Source organism: Schistocerca cancellata, chromosome 4, assembly GCF_023864275.1.
Source record: "Schistocerca cancellata isolate TAMUIC-IGC-003103 chromosome 4, iqSchCanc2.1, whole genome shotgun sequence".
NCBI classification, from domain to species: Eukaryota; Metazoa; Arthropoda; class Insecta; order Orthoptera; family Acrididae; genus Schistocerca; species Schistocerca cancellata.
This window is the reverse complement of record NC_064629.1, coordinates 503,932,146-503,944,738: the sequence shown is the minus strand read 5'-3', so window position 1 is coordinate 503,944,738 and position 12,593 is coordinate 503,932,146. Positions and strand designations below refer to the sequence as shown.

At 38.6% G+C, this 12,593-nt stretch overlaps 1 protein-coding gene across 1 annotated transcript in view; it reads left to right on the top strand.

Annotated features, from left to right (window-relative positions):
* Positions 1 to 12,593, top strand: part of LOC126183449 (tolloid-like protein 1) — a 604,520-nt gene that overhangs the window by 433,496 nt on the left and 158,431 nt on the right. Inside the window, exons 8-9 of the mRNA XM_049925443.1 lie at positions 3,104 to 3,226; positions 7,193 to 7,344. Of these exons, the coding sequence (XP_049781400.1) occupies positions 3,104 to 3,226; positions 7,193 to 7,344 (275 nt within the window). The remainder of the gene's footprint in view (positions 1 to 3,103; positions 3,227 to 7,192; positions 7,345 to 12,593) is intronic.

Genomic DNA, 12,593 nt, shown 5'->3' with positions numbered 1-12,593 from the left:
TCCTGATTGTGGCGCTCACCTGCACGGCGCCAAACACGCATACGACCATCATTGGCACCAAGGCAGAAGCGACTCTCATCGCTGAAGACGACACATCTCCATTTGTCCCTCCATTTACGCCTGTCGCGACACCACTGGAGGCGGGCTGCACGATGCTGGGGTGTGAGCGGAAGACGGCCTAATGGTGTGCGGGACCGTAGCCCAGCTTCATGGAGACGGTTGCGAATGGTCCTCGCCGATACCCCAGGAGCAACAGTGTCCCTAATTTGCTGGGAAGTGGCGGTGCGGTCCCCTTCGGCACTGCGTAGGATCCTGCGGTCCGGTCCCAGGTCGACGGGCACGTGCACCTTCCGCCAACCACTGGCGACAACATCGATGTACTGTGGAGACCTCACGCCCCACGTGTTGAGCAATTCGGCGGTACGTCCACCCGGCCTCCCGCATGCCCACTATACGCCCTCGCTCAAAGTCCGTCAACTGCACATACGGTTCACGTCCACGCTGTCGCGGCATGCTACCAGTGTTAAAGACTGCGATGGAGCTCTGTATGCCACGGCAAACTGGCTGACACTGACGGCGGTGGTGCACAAATGCTGCGCAGCTAGCGCCATTCGACGGCCAACACCGCGGTTCCTGGTGTATCCGCTGTGCCGTGCGTGTGATCATTGCTTGTACAGCCCTCTCGCAGTGTCCGGAGCAAGTATGGTGGGTCTGACACACCGGTGTCAATGTGTTCTTTTTTCCATTTCCAGGAGTGTATATTAAGAACAACAAAGGACCCAAGACTGACCCTTGTGGAACCCCATTCTTGATAGTTCCCCAGTTTGAGGAATGTGCTGATCTTTGCATATTATGAGAACTACTTGTTTCAACTTTCTGCACTCTTCCAGTTAGGTATGAATTAAACCATTTGTGCACTGTCCCACTCATGCCACAATACTTGAGCTTGTCTAGCAGAATTTCATGATTTACACAATCAAAAGCCTTTGAGAGATCACAAAAAATCCCAATGGGTGGTGTTCGGTTATTCAGATCATTCAAAATTTGATTGGTGAAAGCATATATGGCATTTTCTGTTGAAAAACCTTTCTGGAAACCAAATTGACATTTTGTTAGTACTTCATTGTTACAGATATGTGAAGCTACTCTTGAATACATCACTTTCTCAAAATTTTTGGATAAAGCTGTTAGAAGGGAGATTGGACAGTAATTGTTGACATCAGATCTATCCCCCTTTTTATGCAAAGGTATAACAATAGCACATTTCAGTCTATCAGTCATTTACTCTCATACAGCAGTGCAAAATTAAACACAAAAACCTCTGAGGCATGACTTAGACTCACTATATTTGCAAGGAACACTGTCAGAGAGCAATAAAGGCTATGGTGAAAGTTATGTGCTGAAGATAAAGTAAGGATGACATACTGAGTGTGGACATGCTGAAATTTTAACATCTGTATTTGACTTGCTGAAAGACTACCAAAACAATGATAATTACCAGTTCTTGTAAATTGCATTTATAGTATCTATCACCCATGACAACAATGAGTAAAATCATGTTGGACAGCTCGCTGATCACCACATATACCTATTACACCGGCACTGACTACCTTAGTCACTCCAATCATATACACAAATTAGTTCAAAATGAAATAATATGTAGGGTAGTTGTAATTTAAACTTTTGCTACTTGAGAGGCCACATTACAAATGAGTGATTTTAGGAAAATGAAATTTCGTGGAAACATATTTAAAGACATGTGGAAGAGAAATAACAAATAAACCATTGAAAGAAACACATTTTAATTTCCAAATGAGAAGGTAACATGTATTAATTGCATACCAAATTTACATCCCAGGTTACAAAGTTTACTCAATGTGATGACCGCCTGTAACCATGATATCCTGGAACTGCACTAGAGATAGCTATACTACTGCCTGATCATCTCAGGTTGAATGTTTAGGTGTTATGACACTGGTGCACTGCTTGATGATTGTACATCGTGTCTGGCACTTTCAACCATGGCAACAGTATCTTCTTTAACTAGCCATTGAACTCTCCCAGGAGAAATTTCCAAATTTCCAATTAATTCAAACTTCCAAATCCATATCACATTAATGCACTGATACTCATGAAGAGCAGCAGCACTATTGCCGTTGCTTTCATGAACCAGCTTTATAAGTACAGCCCTGCTCACCTTTTCCAGATCCACACTGAATTCCTCAAACTGTAATGCATACTGATGCTTCCATTTCAACTCTAAGTTGCCAAACCAACACCAGCATTGAATCACAAGTCATGACACCAACACTACTAACAACACGCATCCTGCAACGCACAGTCTGAACATCATTCCAATAAAGTTTTGTACCCATACAATTAATAGTTTTGCATTTACATTGGCTTAAATACTGAAAGTTTAATTATAATTACCCTGTAATTTGTAGAAGGAATACAGAAATAAATTCAGGATTATCTAGTGTGGTTTGGAATAGCTTATTTGTATGTACCTTACCTGTATATAATGATATGTGTATTCCTACACAAAATGGTGAAGAAAGAAATAAATTATCAGCTAAGAAAGAATCATTAATTCAACTTTGTAGTAACTAGGTTATGAAGTAGATACGTTTTTCAACAATTCATGTTACTCACATCCCTTTAACAATTGTGGAAGTACAGTGAGCAGTGGACAATCTGCTTTTACTAAATTTCTAGTTGCAAATAAATAAAATTGAAATATTCTGAAAGGCTTGTTATTACAGTTTAATGAGTCTATTTTTTGACTCTGATTTTCACTTTTATTAAAGTAATGAATATATGCAGATCATAGTGATTGGAAAACACTGCATGTGTGGCTCATCTCTACAAATCATCTGCAAATACCTAGTTGCTCTCTAAGTACCATGATCTGAAGATGCTCATTTTTTGAATGAATCCAGTCACCAGTATAAGTGAGGGGAAAATTTAGTAGTTTTGGGTTTCTGTGCATGATAGAATGTCAAGCATTTATAAAACTGAAGTAATAACATTGGTTCCTTATGATTATTCTTTTTGCTCACATTAAAAGAACCAACTGTTTCTAAAGAAATTTCTATTGCAGGAAGATACTGTCCAGACAATCCACCCACAAATGCAATACTTTCAACAGGAAGCAGAATGCTAATAACTTATGTATCATCAAACCCACAAGGCCGCCACAAAGGTTTTCAAGCTAAGTACGAAGGTTGGTGCTGCACTGAAGTATGATGTAACTATCACATATATTGTATGTGTCATCTAAAACTATACATCTGCTCACCTTTGGAGAACATACTGACATTTTATGACAAACTGATATATATATATATATATATATATATATATATATATATATATATATATATATATATATATATATATATTTTTTTTTTTTTTTTTTTTTTTTTTTTTTTTTTTTTTTTTGGAGCCAGCTTTTTCATATAGTTTTAATTGCTCAAGACTCACTTGTACATATGGTTAGTATATCAGTATTATTAAACTGCATAAAAACTACATTTTTAAGTAACATGCAACTCTTAGTGTACCTTATCTTATTTCCCATTTCTGAAGATTTCTAAAAAATGTCACCAGAAACCATATTCAAAGCAGTATGCAATTATAACTACAAAGTTTACCACCATCAGTTTGTTGTATATCAAATATCTGCAGTGAACTTGGAATGTAAAATGGGTATAAAATTCTGAGCTTCTAACAATATCCACCAGGGAAGCCAGTGACTGGCAAAGAGGTGACCAGATGTTGCAAATGAAAAAATTGAAGTATGCACTGCTACAGGAGATTGCATGCATTATCTGCAGCATTGTTGTTCTGATCATGATGTGCAGCATGGAATGTACACCTCTATAGACTCCTGCTATTCAGTGTCCACTTCAACACATTGCTAAAAGAGCAGCTTGTATCTTTGGTAATGTTGTTGGTGCACATTCTGATTTTCATGGCCTCTTTGATTACTTTGTCCCAGTAATTTTAAGTTGATGCTAGCCTCTACATTTGATCAAGCAAGATCTTCTGTTAATTCATAGTGCTGTGTTTTGCCATAGCTGATTTTTTCAGAGTTATGTACTTCATGTGCTACTGGCATTTGCTGCTCCACTGAGAAATAGTTGGAAGAATCTGTCCAGTGTAACTTTATTAAACTTCCTGGCAGATTAAAACTGTGTGCCGGACTGAGACTCGAATTCGGGACCTTTGCCTTTCGCGGGCAAGTGCTCTACCATCTGAGCTACCGAAGCACGACTCATGCCCAGTCTCCACAGCTTTACTTCTACCAGTATCTTGTCTCCTACCTTCCAAACTGCAAGGTTCGCAGGAGAGCTTCTGTAAGGTTTGGAAGGTAGGAGACAAGATACTGGCAGAAGTAAAGCTGTGGGGACCGGACGTGAGTCGTGCTTCGGTAGCTCAGATGGTAGAGCACTTGCCTGCGAAAGGCAAAGGTCCCGAATTCGAGTCTCGGTTGGGCACACAGTTTTAATCTGCCAGGAAGTTTCATATCAGTGCACACTCCACTGCAGAGTGAAAATCTCATTCTGGTAACTTTATTACTTTAACACATAGTATGAGGTGGGCCAAATAAAAGTGACCTGGAGGACAGAGTTCCAGGGTGCACAGAAACACAGTGGAGGAAAGTAAATACAGTAATAACCTGACTATATCAGACATCAAAAGTGGCACAATTCATGTCTTGGCGCTTTTGGGCCCCAGTCAACAAGTTGCTGAAGGGAGATCAAAGCAGGAATGGCTGGAATTTCCGCCATCTCATTCAAAATGCTTTGCTGCAGTTCTTGAAGACTATGAGGGTTATTTTGATGCATTTTAAACTCGAGGGCTCCTCACACAAAGTAATCACACACTGACAGATCAGGGGACCTGGGTGGCCAGCTAGAGTCCCCCTCTGCCCCCTCCCAGACTGACCTCTGCTAACAACTTTGTCAGGCGCAAATACCATACCCTGTATTATAAATATGTGAGACTCTGAATCAATAACTATTCTAAAATAGGCTTTCCACATTTATATCGGTTTAAAATTTATTTTTTCCCCATCAGGGTGTGCCATTCAACCAATCATTACAGGTCCAAATACGTAGCACTTTGTTCTAAATGTAGGTGGCATGACACTCACTAGAAATGTAATCCCTGCATAGTACAGTCGAATTTCACAACTGCTACCACTATGTGAGCAGACAACATAGAGTGTGATCATCAAGGATAGTGCTGTATAATATGGTTTTTGTGGAAGGAGGGTGTAAACACAGTGGATATTGGCAGGCAATTGGTGGCCGTGTGTGGAAAGTGTGCACTATCGTGAAAAGTGCTCTTACAATATGACAACGCTCATCCCTGTATGAGTGGGGAAACATGGTTGCCATCCTTCTCCCTTCTGGTGCTGTGAAGAAATGTCTGTGAGGACATTATTTTGCAGGTTTATAGGAACTGCAAGGAGCTGTCCAGCAGTAGGTGCAACAGACTCTAGAAAATTGGTTGAAGGGGAGGCTACAGAAGTTAAGGAAGCCAATTCAGGAGAATACAGTGAATTTGGTAGTACTTGGAACCCCATTTCAGCAATGAAAGCCATGGTTTTCCAGCTCATGTGGGCATGAGTATTGTCATTTTGCAGGAGCACTTTTCATGATGATGCACACTCTCCACAAACTGCCATCAAATGCCTGCGCTGTTTACACCCTCTGTATACCAAAACTACATAGTCCATTTCTGTTCTTGATAATCCAATTCCATGTTGTCCACTCATGTAATGAAAGCAATTGGAAAACTGGCCGGTATTGCTCATTTGTAATGGTTGTCCTGCCTTGTACTGTTAGACCAAAGTACCTGGAACAGCAATGATGAGTAAAATGGTGCACCATGAATGATGCTAAAAATTAAAGTATAAATAAATATGGAAAGCATCTGATACACAGATTTCAGCAACACTCTGATTATTTAAATGACTGAAAAAATTGCTTGTGCTGTATAGCCTGTTTAATATCAATCCAAATGTAATCAATGTTGTTCCACAGAACAGAGAGTCATGGTGTACTGATCTTTTTTTTTTTCACTTATCAGACATCTGTCTGCATTTTCCATACAGTGCTGACTTGTTTTCATGTGTTCATGAAGCCGTTTGACCTGAACACAGATGTTAGATCATCTATTACTGAGATGATTCGCATCTTAAATGCTTGTAGCTCCCTGTGTACTGTCATTATGATCAGAACAATGATGTTGCAGATAACCTAGCATTGTTAGCAGAGATATAATCAGTAGTAGGAGGGGCAACACTATGACATTTAATCTGTGAAATTCTGTTGCTTCTTTGCCTGCCAGTTGTATTCGAGGTGGGTATTAAGAAAACTGCAGAATTTTATATAGATTTAACACTATATGCTCACCCAAAACATTTTATACTATAGTGCAATCAGTTTCCCTGACATGAGTGTGTTGTCTCTACCACTGAATTCTTGTCCTTTTTTCTTGTTTCTCTTTCTCTCAGACCCTGAACCCTCCCCATCCCTTACACTATCCACATTAAACTTACCCATTCCATCTTAAACAAATGCTTCCTCTATTAAGTCTGTGGCTTATGTAGAAGGTAGCAGACTGGGTATTTTGATGTCAATGTACCATAACTGTATGCTCTGAAGAAGAAGAATAACACAAGTTTGAAAGCTGAGCCATAATGCTTCACATTTACTGTCCAGTATTTATGTGTCCATTAAGTTGTCATCTTTACTGGATGTAAATATTGTGGCAACAAGGAAGGGCCTCTGCCTTCTAATTCTCAGTGATTTGCTGAGTGCAGGTCTAAAGGCTTCAGATTCATCTCATAGACATATAAAGTGCCTTTTCTAACATTTGATCCTTATTTCTATGTTTCATTCTAACAATATTTGATGGTATGTCTAGGCATTTTATTCAAATTATAAACATTTGTTGTATGATCTCTCTGCTTGTTGATGACAAATAAATGGATAAATCAGTTTTATCCAGATGGTGCTTGAACAAACTGGTTTTACTAATCATTCAATGAACAAAGATTTAAGTGCTTCTTTATAGACCACAAGTGCATTTTCCTTTTCTGCTGCCTACTGACTACATACACTTTTATATAAACTGTTCTTCTTTCACTCTGACCTCTGTCTTACTCTGTTTCCAGCTGTATGTGGGGGACAAATTGAAATCAGGGGGACAGGCGGCCATTTAGAATCTCCTAACTATCCAGAAGATTATCAACCTAATAAAGAATGTGTATGGAGAATTACTGCTCAACAAGATTATCAGGTGGCACTCAAGTTCCAGTCTTTTGAGGTGAGGTACAGCGTAGTTCTACAAGTTTGAGATTAATTTCTAATGCTGAATACCAGGTCAAAATGGTACATTGTAATTCAGAATTTAGAAAATACCTCCAACAATTCTGTATTATTAGAGAAATATTATGTTGATAAAGTATTTCTTTTACATCTTTTAATGTCATTAAATCTTAATGACATTGATTAACCTAAAATCCACAAAAAAAATGTAGCCTGCAAGAGATATTTTTTTGTTGAAATTGTTAGTGTTTTTGGAGAATGTCTGGTGGAACACATAAGTGAGTTGTTTTACATAAGCACAAGCACTATGAATGTCTAATAAGATTAAACCTGTCATAGTTTCAACACATAGCAACATTATTATTTAATAAATGAGATTACATTGTGGTGATAAAAGTCATGGGGCAGTGGTAACCACATATGCATATAGTGGTAACATCTCATATACAAGGTGCAAAAGGGCACCAGATTAGATTTGTACTCAGGTGATTCATGTGAAAGAGTTTCTGATGTGATTATGGCTGCATGGCAGTAATTGACAGATATAGAATGCAGAATGGTAGTTGGAGCTATACACATGGGAGATTCCATTTCGGAAATCATTAAGAAATGCAATATTCTGAGATCCACAGTGTCGAGAGTGTGCTGAGAACACCTAACTTCAGTGACCAATGGCCTTCACTTAATGATCGAAAGCAGTGGCATATGTGTAGAGTTGTCAGTGCTAACAGACAATGAACACTGCATGAAACAGCTGCAGAAATCAATGTGGGATGTATGACAAACATATCCAATTGGACAGTGTGGAAAAATTTGCTGTTAATGAGGTACAGACAACTGATGTGAGTGTCTTTACTAACACCACAATATTGCTGCAGCAATTCTCCTGACCTCATGATCACGCGGTTGGACCCTAGATGCCTGGAAAACTATGGTGTGATCAGATGAGTCCTAATTTCGGTTGGTAAGAGCTGATGGTAGGGTTCAAGTGTGGTGCAGACCCAATGAAGCCATGGGTTCAGGTTGTCAGCAAGGCACTGTGGAAGCTGGTAGTGGCTCTGTAATGGTATGGCCTGTGTTTAGTGGAATGGACTGTGTCCTCTGGTCTGACTGAACCAATCATTGAAGGGAAAGGGTTATGTCTGGCAACTTGGAGACCATTTGCAATCATTCAAGTACTTCATGTTCCCAAATAATGATATGCCATGTTACCGGGTCACAGTTGTTTGGTTTGAAGAATATTCTGGTGAGTTCAAGCAAACAATTTGGTCACCAAGATTGCCAGACATGAATCCCATTGAACATTTATGAGACACAATCAAGAGATCAATTGATGCACAAAATTCTGCATTGGCAAGAATGTTACCATTTTATGGACAGCTACAGAGGCAACATGGCTAAACATTTCTGCAGGGATCTTCCAATGACTTGTTGAGTCCATTCTATGTGGAGCTGCTGCACTAAATCTGACAAAAGAATGTACAGAATATATGACACAATATTAGGGGGTATCCCATGACTCTTGCCATCTCAGTATATTGTTCTGTTAAAATTATAGATTTCACTGAAGAATATGCTTATAACTTGTATATGTGACCTTAAATTATTTTGATATAGGACACACATTCTGTAGCAGTAAGCAATACTTTAATATTATATTATATATGATGCAGTCACATTAGTGGTGTGGCTACTGCCTATATTCAGCATCATTGTGCAACAACCACTCACAGATGTTAAGTTGCAGCACTAGCAGTGGAGGGTATATGAACCAAGTCTGGGGCACACAGAAGTGCAGAGCTTGTCATAACCAAGAAACAGAGACATTTATCTGATCTCCAAAAGGGCATGATCATTGGCTTTCACGTTAAGGGTGGAATCATTTTGAAATTGGATAAGTTTGTGAATTGTTTACCATGGTTATAGTGTACAATACATGGAAAAATGGCACTATCGAAAACCGGTTGGAAGGCAACTGTGTTGCACCATAGGCCAGAGGTGACAGGGGTGAATGATGGCTGCAGAGATGTGTACTAGCAAATAGATGTGCAACTATTAAGTTAATAACCACCGAGATGAACTAAGGGGTTACCATTAGTGTCTCCTCAATGGCTGTTTAGTGAACATTGCAGAGTATGAGACTTCACAGCAGGCACCTGCTTCGTGCACCCATGCTGAATGCTGTTCATCAGTGACAAAGGCTGAAGTTTGCATGCCAGTATTGAAACTGGATGTCCACTGAGTGGTGACAGGTGTGCTTCTGTGAAGAATCACATTATATGCTCCAGTAGCGTGAAACATGTGAAAGCAAACGCCCTGCATCAATCGTCAGAAGGCCCCAGGCAAGAGGAGAGAGGATTTTGGTCTGGGGAATGTTTTTGTGACATTCCCTGGCTAGTCTCATCATTCTGGAAGGCACAAGGGATCAACACAAGTATGCATCTATCCTTGTGGGCCATGCCTACCCCTACATGCAGTTGGTTTTTCCTTGCCACAGTGGCATCTATGACCAGGACAATGCAACATGTCACACACCTTCCAGTGTACATGCATGGTTCAAAGGGCACCAGGATAACTTTACCATGCTTCCATGGTCACCAAACTCCCTGGATTTAAGCCGAATCAAGAATCTGTGGGACCACCTTGATGGGTCTGTTCAGACCACGGATCATTGACTGAGAAACCTAGCACACCTGGCCATGGCACTGGAGTCGGCATGGTTCCGCATCCCTGTTGACACCTTCCAGAACCTCACTAACTCTCTTCTTGCAGTGGTATGGGCTGCAAATGGTGGTTATTCACGATTTTGACACGTGGTCACAATTGTAATCTGCCTGGACAATGTATTAAAGAGAACTATTTACGTAATTTTTGTGAATTATGGTTTATTTGTCTCATAATGTTCATAATCTAAATCATTTGATTCAGGTACAGGAGGCATGTCAGAATTGTAGTAAAATTTCACAATAAACACAGAACAGCTGATTTTAACAAACAGCATCAAAATAACAACACAGTTTTGTTACATATATGAGCAATAAAATCTAACACTTAAGCAAATTATCATTTCATCCTCAATGAATTATTCTATTTAATAGTAGCATTTCTCACACAGCATCTGCCATAGCCTCCTTTTTATAGTTTCTCATTTCATATTAAATATGTTTTTGCTCATTAACTCATTATACGTGACCATCCCCATATACTGTGGAGTCCATGCACAAAATTTCAACTGGTGTGTGGGTAATGTAAAATTATTTTTATTTCTCATGTTATATGTGTGGTTAAAATTATTCTCACCAAATAATTTTTGTCTGCTGTATAGGAAGCATATAGTTTCATAAATGTATATGGATTTGCAGTTTCTGAAATAATGGGTGACAAGACTCTGTTTGCTGAGTAGTACACATGTATATGACAATTTTCTTTTGCAGTTTCAGTATTCAAGATACACTACTTGAACTTACACAAAAAACTGTATCATATATAATAACCAATTCAAAATAACTATGCTAATCAATTTTTGTGTATGCAAGTCAGTGGAATTTGCATAGTTTATTTGATAGGAAGTCAGTATGTGCATTCCACCTTAAGTTCTGTACACATGTAGTTCTAGGAATTTGACTGTGACAACTTTTTACACAAGTTGATTGTTATGTTGTATTTTAAGTTCCACATATTTTGAAAGTTTGGTTTTGAAATGTACCACATGGCATTTTGTACTGTTCAGTTTTAACCCATTAAACTGGAACCAGTTTTCTAAGGTATTCTGTGTGCTTATGATGAAGCTCAGAATTTTTCTGCATTGTCATCTTCAATGAAAACAGAATTATCACCTGCAAACCGACGGGGAATTTATATTTATGGGTAAATCATTTACATAGAAATGAACAGGACTGGCCCCAGAATGGAGCCTTGAGGCACACCTTGTGCTACTGTACTCCATTTAGAATAATAGTTCACTGCATCTGAAGTGATAGCTACCCATCGTTTTCTGTTGTGTAAGTATGGTGTGAGCCAATTTAGAGGATTGTCCTTAATCCCATATATGTCTGGTTTGTAGATAAGCAAGTCATGATTCACAGAGTCAAATGCCTTTGTGAGGTCACAGAAGATATCTGCAACCTTACTTCTCTGATCCAATAATTTGCAGATCTTTTCAGTAATGTTTTTCACTGCATCCAGAGTGTTTCTCCCCATTTGAGATACAATTTTTTACTTATAATAATATCGTTTTTAACAATAAAAGTTTTGATTTGGCTTGCAGCTACTTTCTCTGACACTTTTGACAGGAATGGAAGAATAGGAAAAGGATGATAGTTTCTCATATCTTCCCTCAACCCTTTCTTGAACAAAGGTCTGACTTTGGCATACTTCAAAACATTGCAAAAGCATCGCCATTGAAAAGAAAAAGGGGAGGTGCTATTATGTCACACACTGTTTTAATCATTCTATTGGGTATCCCATCCCACCCAGCTGAGTTTTTATTTTTTAATGATAATATATTATTTTCCACATCCTTTAGTGTGACTTTTTTCAAATACACAAGGTACTCAGCTTCTTGCTGAAGTTCGAAGTGATTTACTTTATTCTGATACGCTGCTACACTAGCATCTGACTTTGCACATTTATGAAGAATTTGTTTAAACATTCTGATATTTGAGATGGGTTTACAGTAAAGTTGTCATTTATTTTAATTTTAGATATTACATTACCACTAATTCTCACACCTAACTCTGACTTTGCAACGGACCACATTGCATTTGTCTTACTTTTATGTTGTACAATGAACTTTTTTGTTGCCATTATGTTTGGCTGCCTTCACAACTTTTTTTTAAATATAGCTTTATCATAATGAACATGCTCAGTGAAACGTCTGTTTTTATTAGATTTCAGTTGACTGTGGAGTTTCCTCTTCCTGGCACTAGAAATTTTTGTACCTTGAGCTATCTACTTACATTTATTATTCATTTTGTTACATGTGGTACCAAGTGTAAAAGTTGCATTAAATATTTAAAGAAAACTAATTAAAAGTTTGTTAAAGATACTATTACTTGAAATACAGCTGTCTGAAGGCCATTCAAGCTCTGTTGACCTATTTCTAAATGTAACTGTGTAGTTTTAATTGAAGTTCCTTTTCATACGACTTTTGTTCATGAAATTTCTATTTCAATTTTTTATACTTCCATGAATAAAACAGAGTAGTCAGAGATTCCCAAACCTATGCAAAATATATAAACATTGTCA